Raw genomic sequence first — 16,264 nt, 5'->3', positions numbered from 1 at the left:
TCAAGTGAGGTGAAAATTGGGGTATGCAAGACAAATCAGCTTCCTGAAAGGGGTACAGTCGTCTGGAAAGGTTGAGAGCCACTGGCTTAGAGCATGACTGTTGGTTTCTGTTGGCTTTGCGAGTAAGGCAGCTTTTCTTCTTTTAACATTGCTGCAAAGTTGTTTATGTGACAGTGTTTGTTATTTTACCTGAAGTAACAATCAAATCTGATTCAGAGGGAAGCTGCACAATAAAGACGGGAAAAGGTCAGCTTCCTGAATAACATTAAAGACATTTGTCAGAGTCAAGGAGGACTGGATTTTGCCGTTATCAACCCATTTCAGATTTAATTCTGCACAGGGAGGGGAAAAGGTCTTTGTCAATTCTTACTTTTGCTTTTTGGATCAATTCTCCCGGTGGGAAAGGAACACATACCAAAAGGATACAATGACAACCACAGAAGCCTTCAAGACAAAGAGAGGTGGTCTTGATTAATAGGTAGAGCAAAGGCATGAAAAGCAGGATTTCTGTGTTCTCATCGGAGCTCTGCTACCAAAGTCCTATGTGACCTTAAGGGAGTCACTTCACTTGTTTCTTCCTCAGTATCCTCAGCGGGGGATATAGTGATTCTTCAGCTGGAAGAGAAATTATAAGGAAAATGTCCTGTTCCCTAATGGTTTCCAAGTAAGAACACTTTCCCCTCAGGAGACAGGCCCTTGACTGTTATCTAACTCATTCCTTCTGTCCTCCAATCAATCAGCCTGTTCCAAACATGGCACACTTTCCAAAAATGTTCAGCTCAGAGAGATCCATTTATTGTTTTTTGTGTTGTTCAGTTGGATTTAGAGGAACACGGCTGACTTGTTCTAGTTTTAAATGCAGAAAAATGAAGGTACTTTTCAGACTCTGTGTATCTCGGTACTGTAAGTACTGTAACTTGAAATCTTACCCAGAATCCATTGCACTGATTTAGCTTGAGATGTCAACCAAAGAGCTTTTATCAGTACCACATTCATTCAGCAGAAGAGGATAATGATATATGATTTGCAAACTGGCGTGAGTTTTCAATTCCGGCTTTTTTGGCACTGATTATCTTAGCATATCTTCCAACATGATAGTCAAAGCAAAGGTCATAATAAGAGTCTGAAATAACTCTTGAAACTGGAGCATTTTGATACCAAACTAAATGGACAAATGACCCAAACAGTATCATGGGAGGCAAGATACGGACTAGATGGGTCAAGGGTCTGATATACGGCAGGAGGTGAGATACCAGTGATCTGATGTGGAATTGCAGGGGGAAAGATGCTGATTAGAAGGTTCAACAATCTGCTCTTGGTTGAGGAGGGGTGAAATGCAAGACTAGATGGGTCAGTGGTGTGGTCTGGTATGGCTGGAGGCCAGACGAGGTACCAGACAAAATGCCCCAATGGTCTCAACCAGTGCAGCTCCTCCTTCCTTTCTGTATACACTGCCATGGGTGTGTGATGCTAGCAGACCAGGTGCCAGCTCATGCATAGGCCTCATTAAACACTGACAAATGCATAGCTGGAAACCAGTCTGGTTCACCTGTGTGTTAGCGTTTTTAAAATGGGCATTGGCTTTATAGAAATGTGTTTAGTGTTCGGACTTTCTGAACGGTTTGTGAGTTGCTGCCTGCATTAATCTCACTTGGAATATCTGTATCCCATGCTCTAAGGTAATATTTAAGTGTTTTGCTCTGTAACTACAAAAGTGTTTGCTTTGAAACTGCAAACCCCTCCAGTCAGACGAGAAGCCTTACCGAGTGTGAGATACTAGCTTACCACAAGAGGTGTCGCCTCCTGCCCAGCAAAAGAAGGCCCACAGACATCAGACAAGTCATCCTGGAACAGTGGACAAAATACTTTGTTGATTGCTCCACCAACACCCAAGAAGTGGAGACCTGCACAAACCCTTGTCCCATCAGGTTGAGCTCTGGGGGAAGGGGATAAAAATCCCTGGAAAGAAAAATTACTACCCTTCTGCTGTTTGGACTCTGAGGGGCAAAGATTCCTAACATAGGCAAAGACCCCTGTGCACCTTGGACTTCTAGGGAGAGGGCAGGACTTCTAAGGAGAAGCAAGGGATCCCCAGCTGGGCAGCTTGGGTCAGCTCTAAAGAACATAGAGAGCTCGCGCATTACAGCAGCTTCTATCATTGTTTGAAACCTAAGACTGTAACTCATTTGTGAGTATATATTTACCTGCTTTAACCTTGTAAATAACTGTCTTGTTTCTTTTCTTCGGGCAGGTCGACACTAGAAATTTACAGCTGCAGCTGCACTGCTGTAGCGCATCTAATGAAGACGCTCTAAGCTGACGGGAGAGAGCTCTCCCATTGGCTTAATAACTCCACCTCTGCAAGAGGTGGTAGCTATGTTGGTGGGAGAAGCTCTCCCACTGACCTAGCGCTGTCTACACGGGCGCTTAGGTCGGTATAACTACCTCGCTAGGGGGTGGATTATTCACACCCCTGAGCGATGCAGTAATACTGAAGTAATTTTGTAGTGTAGACCAGGGTTTAGTTAATAAATCTTTAGTTAGCTTACTATCGGATTGGCTACAAGTATTGTCTTTGGCATGAGATCTGAGGTAAATTGACCCGGGGTAAGTGACTGATCCTGAATATTTTTGTGATTTTTGGTGTAAGGGTCCATCTATGACAAAGGCAGGCTCACCTGGGTGACAAGGCAGATCGGCGTACCCAAGGGGGCTGTCTGTGACTCCATTATAAAGGCTGTTAGAGTGCTTGAGGAGTTCACCCTTGATACCTGGTTGGTGAAATCGAAGTATAGAACTCACAACCAATTTGGGGGTTGCGGCCTGGTTTGTAGCAGTTTGCCCTGAGGTTGGCACTCACGCTCATGAGCCACTCCTACAGGGTGATCCAGAGTATGACTGATATGGAGAAGATATTGGTCTGTTTTCCCTTCCCCCTCCCTTTACTAAGGCTTTTCTCCTGTGCTTTTAGATTCCCCCGTTCACACCAGTTCTACATCGGTGAGCTCATCATCAAGCTTTTCCCCAGGGAATTCAGTGGATGGCCATCCCAGCTACATGGAGGCTCCAGTGAGTGCTTCGAGGACTCTTGCGTCTCCAATGAACACGATAGGGTCGCCTGCAAGTGCGCTAGGCTCGCCATACAGAGTCATCGCTTCGTCCATTGGATCTCATTCTGTTTCCCTGTCTTCAGCTCCTGGCATGAATTTTGTGGCGCACACCAGCCCTCAGGTGGGTACCAGCGACTCTGTGCTTTTGCTACAGCTCATTGTGTTTCTGGGATGAATGACTGAGTTTGAACACTTAGTTTTCAGCTGTGCATGTTTAGCCATTTACAAGGATCTGACCTAAAGAGGCCCTCTGATTGTTCCTGAATAACTCCCATTAATATGGACAGGGAGAATAGGCCCTTTTCTATTTAATTTAGAGCTGGGTGAATAATTGATTTTTCAGTTTGGTGGCAATTCCAAAAAAATGAAAGAAAAACAAAGTTTGGGTTGAATCAAATCTGAATTCTTTTGGAATTTTTTGGGGAATCAGGTTTGTTCCAGCTGGGGGCTGAGAATCTGGGTCGCCTACACCCCGGCTGAGAGCGCTAACCCCTGGGCTTCAGGGGAGGGGTAAAAGATTAACAGAATCTCCTCCTCCTCTGGCCATTTTGGGGCCGGGCAAAACTATTTGTGTCAAATTCGCGACTCGTTTTGGGTTGACCAAAACTGCATTTTTGGTTTGATAAAGTATTTGTTCGAAAACTTTCACCCAGCTTTAATTTAATTACATACTGCATACTTCTTCAGCTTGTGTTTGAGTTTAATAATACTGTTCAGAGAGTGACAGTCAAAAATATTCACAATTTGCAACACTGATGAAAAATTGTCTTCGAAATTTCAAATTCAAATAAAAAAATAGGAATTTTATTTTGCAAAGTTTTTTTTCCAACTTTTTCAACCCGTTTTAGTTATGTGCCTATAATTGGCCCTGGCAGGATCAAACCGTAGAACAGTGGTTCTCAAACTTTTTTTTCGCGGACCACTTGAAAATTGCTGAGGGTCTCAGTGGACCACTTAATGATCTTTCTGAATGTTGTTTGTACTGTTAGCTAATTATTGTAAATAATAATTAATGTTTTTTTGTTCTACATATAAAAGCACACAACTCATATTTTAATATCAGTAGTCTTAGCTTTCTAATGCAATGGGTGTGCTCTCTCCCCCCCGCTGTGGCAGCCCTCGAACAGGGGCTGGGAAGGAGGGGGTTCTCTCCCCCACCACAGAGCTGAGGCTAGGAAGGAGGGCCGTCTCTCCCTGGTAGCTGCAGCCCTGGAGCTGGGGAAGTTTCCTCTTTCTCTGGCTGCCACAGCCCTGCACATCCCAAATTCCCCCACCCCCTCTTATCACCTCACTGCCCCCTCCCACCTACCCCCTATTCCCCCCAAGGCCACCACCTGACCTTACATGTGCGTCTTCTCCAGGGTCCAGGCTCGTAATTAGTGGAGCCATCCCTGCGCGCACCTTAGAGGGAACCACCTGAATGGAGCTTGCAGCCCAATGGTGGTCCATGGACCACAGTTTGAGAACCTCTGCCCTACAGCATGCTTGTGATTGCTTTGTTCAGTCCATTGTTAAATACATGCCCTGGCTAAAACTGGCAGGTGAGAGGCTTAATGGCAGCCATGAAGAAGTATGTAGGTGTTGCTGATTTGTTATCATACTAAGCTTCGTGTGAACCCTATTATTTAAAAACCAATTGTCCATTTCCGGCCTACACTCCTTGATGGCATCCCTGTAACTGTGCTGAGATGATGAGAGATGCTTTCTGGTGTGACCAGGGGCACTTTGTATTGGCTTGGAAGATGTTTCGATGCCAGTGAAGACAGCTCAAGAGTGGACTGAAATACCCCATGTGGTAACTGGGCTTCCCAACTTAATGCCAACAATGGTGGGTCTGATTCCCAGTTACACTAAGGCCCCATTAGGCCACTCTGGCCGTATAAAGGGACTATCAACACCCCCCCCAGAAAATCCCAGTGCAGGGAACCTCCCTGGTCTAAGGGCTCCCGATCCTCAGAGCTGGCCTAAGGGATCCACACCAGCGCTGACTCCTGGCCCCTGGCGTAGATTGGTCGTGCAGTGGCCATGCAGTGCTCTGTGGTTATTCTCTGCTTCCCAGGGCTTATAGGGAGTCATGGGAAATAGTTTAAATTCCAGCAGCCCTGAGGTACCTCTAATTTACGCCAGGGATCAAATGTGCACATAGTTCCAGAATATGAGGTGGCTTAGAGACCCTCCATCTCTGCCCCAAGTGCAGGAACAGAGTAACTGAGAACCGGGTCCAGGGTATTTTGCATAAGTGAAAATGACTGGCTGGAGTTAGCCTGGGGTTAATATTCAGCACCAGGGACAGGTCATGAAGGAGCAATCCCAGAGAGCCAGGCACAGCAGAGGGAGAGAAATGCTGCTGAGTGACACAAGTGAGCATTAAATTTACCTGCCCGTTGCACATTCTCCCAGGCAAGCAGCTACTATGAGGCTTCTGTACACAAATTATCAGCAGTAGGAAAGGCACAGCTGGGCACAAGTGGCCTTGTACTGGGCTATACGCTTAGGTTCCTCTCTTTTTGCCCCACCCGCCTAATCTCTGGTTAAGCACGTGCTTAAGTGCTTTTCTGGATCAAGGCCTGGGGGGGGGAGGGGGGCGAGGACATGGCCTGGGCACGGTTTATGCATTTTATTAGCCTGTGTTTGGAGCAGCTGTGTCACTCACAAGTGGTGAGTTGTGCACGCCATCCCGAAGGAGCACCAGTAACACCTCATTCATCTCCACGCATCATGTATCCCCAGTAGATGCAGGGGGGGATTCTGCGCTCACAACAGGGGAAATGAGGATTAACGCCACTGAAGAGACTGGGCCTTGTTCTCCAAGCACTACCCTGGTGACACGCTGGTGTTACTCCGTTGATCTTGACAGCATGACATCAGTGTGCTAGAGCAGTGCTGTGGAGAATCAGGCCCAGTGGCCTTACACTAAGGGGGCTGCACCTTTGGCTGTTTTGTGCCCCCCCCCCCCCCCGATAGCTAGGAAAGAGCTGCTTCTGCTGTCTTTTGCATTCAGAGACTGCAGCTGCTCTTGGCTCTGGGGCATGGCTCCTTGCCTACCCTCCTTAAGACACACCTGTCCCAGGGCCAAGGACAATCTAGCACAGAGCAGTCCCCAGAGGGCCCCTAACACCTTGGGGGAAGGAATTTGCTAAGCCGTTGGGGTTTTCCATGCACCCACCATTTCCACAGCCCTTTCACCTACACACCGAACAGCCCCACAGTTCATAACAGAGAAGGTTTAAGTCCTCTGGTGTCTTTCAGCGATATACTTCTTTATCCCTGACTCCAGCCTGTCCTGGGTCACTTTCTGCAGCACAATGCAAGTGCTGCCAGCTCTGACTCTGTAGTTACGCAGCTGCACCCTGCTCCGTCTCTTCAGCCTGGCAAAGGGAGTATTGTTAAGTTGTTAGTGCAGGGGTGGGGAGGCAGGACTCTCGGGTCACAGTGCTGGTTGGGCCACTGATGCACTGTGTGACTTTAGGCAAGTCACTCCTGTCACTGAAAGAAGGATCATAACTGTAACCTTCTTCCCAGGGTGTTATCTGAACTCCCACTGCATTCTTGGCTGTATAATCATACTGTAAGCATGCAGACTCACCCCTGTGGCACCTCCTACTGGTCTCTCAGGGAATTAGCTCAATTTCCAGCCCAGAGCGTCCTCTGCAGGCCAGTGTCCCGCTGCTGCTTGGCCCCCGTGTCCCTCCCAGGATTCGGGTGCCCCATTATCTAGGATGCTGCCCCCTGGCAGTACACCCCTCAGTCTCAGGGTCTTCCCTCCCCAGGGAACCCCCACCCCCTATCCCCACCTCGCCTCAGTCGTAGGCTACTGCCAGTCACCAACTAGCCCCCACTCCCTGGGGCAGACTGCAATATAAGCCACTCATCACAGGCAAGGGGTTTTTGGACCTGCTGCCTTTCTCTATAACCCAGTACCTCTATGGGGCCTTGGACAAGGCCCTGCAGCCTGGGGAGTTGCCAGCCGAGAGCTCCCCATCCCCTCTGGCCTTTCCCCAGTCCTGCCTTACTCTAGGTACCCTGAGCTTCTCGGCAGCCAGGCCCTGCTCTCTCCCAGCCTGGAGAGAGGCTTCTCTTGGGCCTTTTGCTCACAGCCTTTTTATAAGGGCCAGCTGGGCCCTCATTAAGCCAGCCACAGCTGTGGCTACTTTCCAATCAGCCCAGCCTTTCCCCTGCCACAGCCCTCTCCCAGGGCTGTTTTAAGCCCTTAAGGGCAGGAGTGGGGTAACCACCCCGCTACACATAGCTAGATCCTGTACTGTATTTTTCATCCATAGATCTCAAAGCACTTGACGAAGGAAGTTGGTATCATTGTCCCCATTTTACAGATGGGGAAACTGAGGCCCACAGCAATAAAGTGACATGTCTAAGGTTACTCAATGGCAGAGCCAGGATTAGAACTCAGGTCTCCTAAGTCTCAGCATCCTAGCCACGAGGCCACAGTAGAATCACATGTAAAAATTGGGAGGGCGGTAGTGTCTCTCGCCTCATCCTTGGTGGGACCACTGCTAGAATATTGTGTGTGTGGAGCAACTAAAAATAAGGGCATGGAAAATAATATAAAGATTCAAGAGGCTAAGACTGACTAAGCTATATTTGTATAGTCCAGAAAAGAGAGGGCTCTGGGACAGGACAGGATAACAGTGTATAAATAGCTTCAAGGTAACATAAATGGAAGAAGAGAATTATGCTCAGATGATGACAGGACAAAGGCTAATGGCCTGAAACTAAAAGGGAAGCTTAGGCTGCATATTAGGTAAATGTCTGTAAGTGTAAGGCTAGGTCTACACTACCCGCCTGAATCGGCGGGTAGAAATCGATCTCTCGGGGATCGAATTATCGCGTCTCGTCGGGACGCGACAATCGATCCCCGAATCGACGCTCTTACTCCACCAGCGAAGGTGGGAGTAAGCGCCGTCGACTGGGAGCCGCGGAGGTCGATTTTGCCGCCGTCCTCACAGCGGGGTAAGTCGGCTCCGTTACGTCAAATTCAGCTACGCTATTCGCGTAGCTGAATTTGCGTATCTTAAATCGACCCCCCCCCCATAGTGAAGACCTGCCCTAAGAGAAAGCAGGTGGTAGAAAGGCTTCCCGGGGGAGGTGGTACAGGGAACATGACTACAGAGAAACAAGGACAAGTTGGATTAGATTGTTCTATAGTGTTTTGAGATCCTCAAATGCAAATTACTACAGAAATGCAAAATTTTACGTCGCTTCTAACATGAGCTACTTGGAATCTTTTATGTCAAAACTCTCCCCCCCCTCACCCCCCATGAAAAATGGCCATTTTCCAAACCCCAAACTTTAGTTTTATTTTAAATGTTGTTAATCAAAATGTAAAAATGTGAAATATGTTCTTTCCCCCTTTTCTCCTGTGGAATGCAGTGGGGTGAATTATATCTGGGGTTCTTTTTTCCTTTTGCGCCTCTGTCGCTTTTTCAAAATGGCCTCAATTTGTGACCAGCAAGAGAATGGCAAGAGAACAAATGAAAAAGTGGGGAAAAAGAAGCGAACCTGGATATTATTAATTCGATTATATTCAGTGGGATGGGGAGGCAAAAAGATGAGGGGAAAGGGAATATTAGGAATTTAGTCCATATTAAAATAAAAAAAAAATCAGAAAAAATGAAATTGTTCTGTCAAGCCTGGAAAGGGACCCAATGGTGACATTTCTGCATTTTCCTTTTTTTTTAAAAACTAGCTCTATTCCTAACAATAGCATCCAAGTGTTAGAGTATAAACATCTGGGGCCAGATCCTTGACCCTGCTGAGCCAGCTCGGTGCCATTCCTATGGCAGCAATGCTGATTTACAGCTGCTGAAGGTTTCCATACACCTTTGGGATGAGCTGTGAATGAAGGTCCTGATGGCTTGAGGTTCTTGGAAGTCCCATGGTGCCTTTCAGAAGGGTAGTGGCATCCAGGGATGCTTCCAGACCTACTCTACAGTAGGGGGGAGAATCCCACCTAAGGGGTTTGTTGGCATGAGGAGGTACAGGCAGAGAATGCATCAGAGGGACAGCAAGTAGTGGGGAAAGCTGTCACATCTCTTCTTGAACTTCAGCTTGCTCCAGCTACTGCCAAGGAATGGGGGGAAGTGACTGGACACTGCTTTGGATCTGCACACACAGCTGCCTGCCTGATGCGTGGCCCAGGGCGAAACATGTTGGAAGAACCAGGAGAGTCATTTTTGACAGTTACGGCCATGAAAGGCCAGACATCCAGCTGGGAGTGGAGGTGGAGTTGTGGGGAGGGGAAGAGTCATCAGGGACCTTGGGGAAAGCAACACGGTGGTGTGGGTTAAGGTGGACACTTTGTGTGAGTGGAAACCAGTGTATAGGAATGGGGACACTCCAGACCTGTTTCCTACTGCCCCACACTTTGAATTTGGAAGCCCATGAGAATATTGTTCCACCCATAAGTGTGTTAGCCATAGTGTCTTGGTCAAATTGCATCCTGGTTAATTTCATCCTGCCCAGGGCCGGCTCCAGGCACCAGGCAACCAAGCACATGCTTGGGGCGGCACCTGGTAAGGGGCGGCCAATCTTGGGGTGGCGTGGGGCAGCGCGGTGCTCGGGGGGTGGGGGGGGTTCCGGCAGCGCGGCGCTCGGCGGGGGGTGTTTGGCGGCGTGGTGCTCCACAGGGGGCGGAGGGTGTTCGGTGGTGCGGTGCTCATTGGGGGGTGTTTGGCGGTGCTCCGCGCGGGGGGGGCTTCAGCAGTGCAGCGCTCCACAGGGGGCAGAGGTGTTCGGCAGCGCGGCGCTCGGCGGGGGTTTCGGCGGCGCGGCACTCCACGGGGGGCGGGGGTGTTCGGCAGCGGGGCGGGGGCTGTTCTGCGGCGCAGCGCTCGCGGGGGTTTCGGCGGCGCAGCGCTCGGCGGGGGGTGTTCGGCGGCACTCTGCGCGGGGGAGTTCAGCAGCGCAGCGGGGGGTGGGGGGTGTTCAGCAGCGCGGCGGAGGCGGCGGTTGTTCGGCGGCGCGGCGCTCGGTGGGGGGTGTTCGGCGGCACTCTGCGCGGGGGAGTTCAGCAGCGCAGCGGGGGGTGGGGGGTGTTCAGCAGCGCGGCGGGGGCGGCGGTTGTTCGGCGGCGCGGCGCTCGGTGGGGGGTGTTCGGCGGCACTCTGCGCAGGGGAGTTCAGCAGCGCAGCGGGGGGTGGGGGGTGTTCAGCAGCGCGGCAGGGGCGGCGGTTGTTCGGCGGCGCGGCGCTCGGTGGGGGGGGGGTGTTACGGCGGGGCGGCGCGCTTTTTTGCTGCTTGGGGCGGCAAAAAAGTTAGAGCCGGCCCTGATCCTGCCTGCCTAAATTTCTTCTGTAATTTCAAGTAGAAGAGTCTTCTGCACTTCCTGGCCTAAATACTTGTATAGCCTTGCGTTCTTAACCAGCTGCTGGCCTGCACCCCAGATGTGGCTGCATTTCAGTGACGGGTGAATGATTATATTTGTACAGTAGGATATTTCAGGATGAAAGTTGCTGCTGTTACTTTACTGGGGCAGAACTACGGTCAAACGTTATTGCACAGGGGGGAAAAGGGGAGTTTGAGTCCTTTCTTCAGTGCCTAGGATAAATCCAGAAGCAGCTTCTCTGATCAGGGCAGCAGATCTAAGCTGTCATGTTGAGTTAGCAACTCTGAAGAGTGCACTTCACTTGTGTTCCCTCTAACGGAATGAGACAGCTGGACTTCAGGGATTCAGCAGGCAGGCTGCTAATGGATTTGGGTTCAAGCAGTTGTCCCAAATATCACACATCATTGCACTTAACATGCAGGAACCAAGCTCCAAAGACACTGATGGCTAAAACCTACCCCGCCCTTTGCTGCTGTTGTGATCTATGAGTGCAGCCAAAGAGAGGAAAAAATCGGGATACCAATCCCCACATAACATTTAAAACCATAAAGAATTCCTCTCTGTTCAGTGTCCTGGTGGGAGAAAGCCACCCAGAGAGGGGGGGCTGCTGGAATTTCTCTTGTTCTTTCCACTTTTTGAATGAGGTTAGGGCTCAGCACACTTGGGTTTATTACCGTCCATTCATGGGGGCGAGTCCTCTGTCAGGCAGAATGTTTCTTGGGAACAGGGGTGGTCAAAGAATTTCAGCCAAACTTTTTCCAGTCTTCTCCTTCATTCCTTAAAAACAGCAATGTCAGATTGTCAAGTCTAGGTTGGCGATAATTAACTGCCTCGGGTGACATGGATTGGATGGCAAAAGTATCGCAGGGCTATCACTGCTTGAAACATTGGTTGATGAGGTGTTCAAAAGTTTACAGACCATTTCCACAGTCACAAGCAGGATTGTACTTCAATCCTCATTATGGTGGGGGCGGGCACATCTGCCAATGCAATGTGCAGCGATGGTTCAAAATTGACCATGGGCATGAAAAGCCCATTTTTTTCCAGTGAAAAATGTCTTTTTCACAACACAGAAATTTTCATGAGAAACGTTCCATTTTTAATCTTTTTTTGGTTGTTTTTTGTTGAAAAACCAAAACCCTGGAAAACTTTTGGTTTTCAAAAACGAGGGGAAATTATTTTCAATTTTTCAATGAAAACCGGAAAAGTTTTGACAAAACCGAAAAATGTTCTTCATCTTTGACATTTTTCATGGAATATAAAATAGATTTTTCAAGCAATTTTTGAAAACCAGTAAAAAAAAAATTGGGATTTGAAAATGTTTTTGTTTTAAGAAGGGAACTTTCATGGAAAGGGCATTTTATTCACAAATCACCATCACTGTGGACTGGAACTCCACCAGCCACTGAGCAATTAATGCTCGGATTGTCTGATGGACAGGGCCGGCTCCAGGGTTTGGGCCACCCCAAGCAGCCAAAAAAAAAAAAAGCCGTGATCGCCATTGCGATCTGCGGCGGCAATTCGGCGGAAGGTCCTTCACTCCGAGCGGGAGTGAGGGACCGTCCGCTGAATTGCTGGACCTGCCGCCCCTCTCCGGAGTGGCCGCCCCAAGCACCTGCTTGCCAAGCTGGTGCCTGGAGCCGGCCTTGCTGATGGATAAAATGCTTCATTGCTAAGCAGTTAGCACTTCAAGCTGTAAGCAGCAAACTCTTAGCCAGTTTCCTAAATGCTAAGATGCTCTTGGAGTTGGGATTTAAATTCCAGCTATAGAACGGTGTCCATGCTGCTGTTCTATGTGTAGTGTTAGAAACAGGGGAATTCCCTTGCCTCTGGTATGTCGGATTATCACCAATGTCTGCACGCTTGCCTGGAGCTTGCACACGCACTGATCTGCTCCTGTGGCAGCTTGTCATTTTCCTCATTGAATCCTGCCTGGAATGTGCACTCTGACCTGCACAAAGGAAAGCTCTCTAGCCGCAGCAGGCAGTGCACTCTGAAGAGAGCAGGCCGGCTGCGCCAAGCTCCCTTTGTAAAGCCCCAGAGGGATGCGAGAGACACCTGTGTCTCTGAACAAGTCCTGCAGATGTTGCAAGAGGAGGGGTTGACGTTTGGAGCATACACGTCTGCCATTCGCCCGTGCTTGGGTCTCGTGGATACGGAGGCTATGGATGCTTGACACATTTTACACAGACGACCTGCCAGCCTGGGGGGTGCATTCCACAAACTCATCTGCTGCAAGCTGAAGCAATGCCATAGTCACCAATTCAGGTTTAGAGCACAGTCAGAGAACACAGGGACATCACAAATGACAGAACACATGCTAGAGCTTTATCCTGTGTTAATTCATGGATTCAAAGTGTCCCCATCCACTGAAGGATGTAAACTGGCTGTCATGCGCCTATGTTCTCAGTATGAAAGAGCTACGGCTCTGCAGGCTGGAAAAGGGCTTCCCTTCTACTGGTGTTCCAAACTGAGCTGAGCCATAACAAGAGGAGGATTCAGACATGCTCAAAGCATTTTCTGTAAAAGAAGAAAAGTCAATTTCAGCAGCTCTAGATTTAAAAGCAGCCCTACAATAACAAACCTCACAGGAACTGGGAAAAAAATGACTGAGATAGAAAGCAGAGCTGGGCACGATCAGAAATCAAACCTGCACATCCAAACACTCTAGGGGTATTTGAATTTGGAGCTAAATTTTGCAAATGGCCCTTCATTTCTATAATGGACCAAACCAAAACCATGGGTCCAAAGACTCCCATGCTTTGGAGTTATCCATTGCCTGCATGTTGTTTCTGACCACCTCTGTTCCAGGATTGGTGTATATACATAAATAAAGCAAGTTACAATTAGGCTAGGCCTGAATTCCATTTGCCAATTTCTCCTCCACTGGAAGCTGACCTGCAAGACCCCAGATCCCTCACCACTTGGCAGGTGGGGCAACATTGACAAGATCATTAACTTCTTAAAGTGGGGTGCATGTGTAAATGTGTGTTTTTGCTTTTATTTCTTCAAGGTGCAGGCCAGAGTGGGTCAAAAAATGAACTAATTTCATGAAAAAATTCAAAGGGTTGTTTTTTTTTCTAGCATTGTTCAAACTGGAGCCATGTTTCAATTTTTTAAAGAAATTATTCACAACACTTTTTTAATCAAATATTATTTCCATTTTTTGTATGAGAAAACAGCATTAAAATGGCTAAAAAATTTATATATCAAAAATCTTGTTGTCGATGAATGAAAAAGTTTGAAATTTTGTTAAATTTAAAAATGTCAATAAAAAGGAGAGCTGGAACATTTTTGACCCAATTTCATTTGGTCGAAATACACTATTACATTGAAGCTGAAAACATTCCCTGGAGAGGAATTTGTTTCTGCTAAGTTTTCCTCTGGAAGGTTTTTTGGGTCCCGGGCAATCTGGTGAGTGTGGTCATTTCTGAGTGGAAAGACAGAGGCTACGTCTACACTACCGAGGGATCGATGCTGCTGCGATCGATGTACCAAGGGTCGATTTAGTGGGTCTAGTGAAGATCCGCTAAATCTATGGCAGAGCGCTCTCCGGTCGACTCCAGTACTCCACTGGGAATGAGAAGATGAAGGTAAGTCGACGGGAGAGCATCTCCCGTCGACCCAGTGCGGTGTAGACACGTAGCTGGAGTAACTTAGGTCGACTTACCGTGGTAGTGTAGACGTAGCCAGAGTCTCACTCTATAACCCAGAGGCTGGGGTATGGGCAGATCAGATTCAGATGTTTGAGTTAGAGTGATCCAGGATGTAGGCTCTGAATCAGGCAGAGCAGCGGCTTGGAACCTGGGTCTCCCCCAGGCCCATGTCCCAACCACCCGTTTGTGCTGTGCTGGGATTGGAGCCCTTAACCCAAAAATCTTTCCTGAACTGAAAATGTCCAGAAGGTTTTGTTTTTGTTCCCAGTGAGGAACAAACGACATTTTGAAACCTTGAAAATTGCCGCCAAATGGAATTGGTGCCCTCCAGACAGCTCTCATCAAAAATCACGAAACTTTTCATGAAAAATTGCAACAATGATCTTTTTCTTTTTAAACCTTTTTATTAAACAAAAGACTGTTTTGTAACAAAAACACTTTTTCAGGAAAAATGCCAACCAGGTCTAACCAAAAATATGTCCCGATGTGTATCTGGACAGCCCCTAGCACAATGTTTAGATCTTTGGACACTACTGCAATGTGAATCTTAAATAACCATAAATCAGGCTTGTCTCTTGTAAATTCCTCTTTTTCTAGCTCAATGTCATGAACAATGCCAGCAGCTCTGAAGACATTAAGCCCCTGCCAGGCCTCCCAGGGATTGGAAACGTGAATTATCCCTCCACTAGCCCAGGGTCCCTGGCCAAACACATCTGTGCAATCTGCGGGGACAGATCATCAGGTACATGATTCCGATTAGCTATTTCAGTGGAGCAGCTTTAAGCAAAGGGAGCCTTCCCTGGGCCGTGACATGAAATTTGCATAGGAAGCAACACTAACGAGGTTTGTTGAGGGATCTTGCTAGAAAATACTGATGCCACAATGACACGACCGGGTTTATTTTGCAAATTTCCTGCACACAGCTCTGTCAATGCACCTTGCCCCTGAGCAGTAGCATTATCGTTTTACCAATGCACATCTCTACCGAGCCCTCTAGCACATGCTGCTCTTCCTGTCTGGGCCCCTAGCGAGCATTGTACCAATGCACCTCAATCCTGGCGGGAATATCCCAGACCATTTCTGCCCCAAGTCCTGTCTCCCCCCCACCCATCCCTGTCACTGCACCTCAATCTTGGCCTGCAGCACTCACTGTTTTTCCAGTATGACACTCTGTACAATTTGTACTAATGCACCTCCACTGCAATCTGCAATAGCCCGACTATTCCAATCCAGGGTCTCTCTTGGCCTTGCTAAGTATGCTGAATGCTGCCTATTTCTGTGCTGATTTTGTGATGTGCACAAACAGGGACTAGGCCGAGACCAGCAAAAAGCATTTCTGCTGCCACCCAAAGTCAGGACTAAAAAGCAAGGCTCCAAAACTGCATCAGTAGAGCCATTCCAAACTCCTCCCTCATCGGTCTTATTTAAAGGGAACCTCTGACTAAGGGAAAAACACAGTACGTTGATCTGTGACTTCTTCTCCTCGTGTTCTCAGGGAAGCACTACGGGGTGTACAGCTGTGAAGGCTGTAAAGGGTTCTTCAAGAGGACAATAAGAAAGGACCTTATCTACACATGCCGCGATAACAAAGACTGTCTAATAGACAAGCGTCAGCGCAACCGCTGCCAGTACTGCCGCTATCAGAAGTGCCTGGCTATGGGTATGAAGAGAGAAGGTAGGTAGTAATATACACCGGGGTGGGTATATAAATACACATGCTGGGTGTTAGTTTGAGGAAGAAGTGGACTCCTCATTACGTTCCAGGACTGGTGGGATTCCAGACAGTGGCAGGTGGTATTTCAGGAGAGCTTTATAGACAGTCTGAGGACACACCCTTTCCTCAGCCCCTAGCTGCGCAGGCACCCAAAGCGCAGCCTCATCTCGGATTTGGAGCTACGGGTCCCAGTTCTGCTCCAAAGGTTCTACTGTCCAGGCAGAGCATCCTCGCGTACTGCTCCGCTGCTGCGTCAGCCCTTGGCTGGTTCTGATTCTCATAGCAACCCAAGCCCTCTCCTTTCCGGAAAGGTAGATGGTGGCCTCCCAGAGGTGTCTAAAATCTATAACGAAGTTCATCACAGCTTCATGCTCTGAGGGATTCCTCTTGGCAGACCCACACACAGTGGAAACCCATGACCGAGGTTTCCTCCCCTAGTATG

General features: G+C 48.4%; 1 protein-coding gene across 2 annotated transcripts in view; it reads left to right on the top strand.

The window, feature by feature from the left end:
* The window catches only part of RXRG (retinoid X receptor gamma), a 54,176-nt gene that overhangs the window by 19,590 nt on the left and 18,322 nt on the right, over positions 1–16,264 (top strand). The window contains exons 2-4 of one of the 2 annotated variants that reach the window (XM_065409215.1): positions 2,972–3,231; positions 14,706–14,850; positions 15,604–15,783. In XM_065409215.1, the coding sequence (XP_065265287.1) occupies positions 2,972–3,231; positions 14,706–14,850; positions 15,604–15,783 (585 nt within the window). Of the gene's footprint in view, positions 1–2,971; positions 3,232–14,705; positions 14,851–15,603; positions 15,784–16,264 lie in introns of those variants that run through there. The other variant, XM_065409216.1, reaches the window with a different exon arrangement.

The sequence above is a fragment of the Emys orbicularis genome, chromosome 8 (genome assembly GCF_028017835.1).
Source record: "Emys orbicularis isolate rEmyOrb1 chromosome 8, rEmyOrb1.hap1, whole genome shotgun sequence".
In the NCBI taxonomy this organism is placed as follows: Eukaryota; Metazoa; Chordata; order Testudines; family Emydidae; genus Emys; species Emys orbicularis.
Note: the sequence above shows the minus strand (reverse complement) of the source record. Positions and strands in the feature narration are given on the sequence as shown.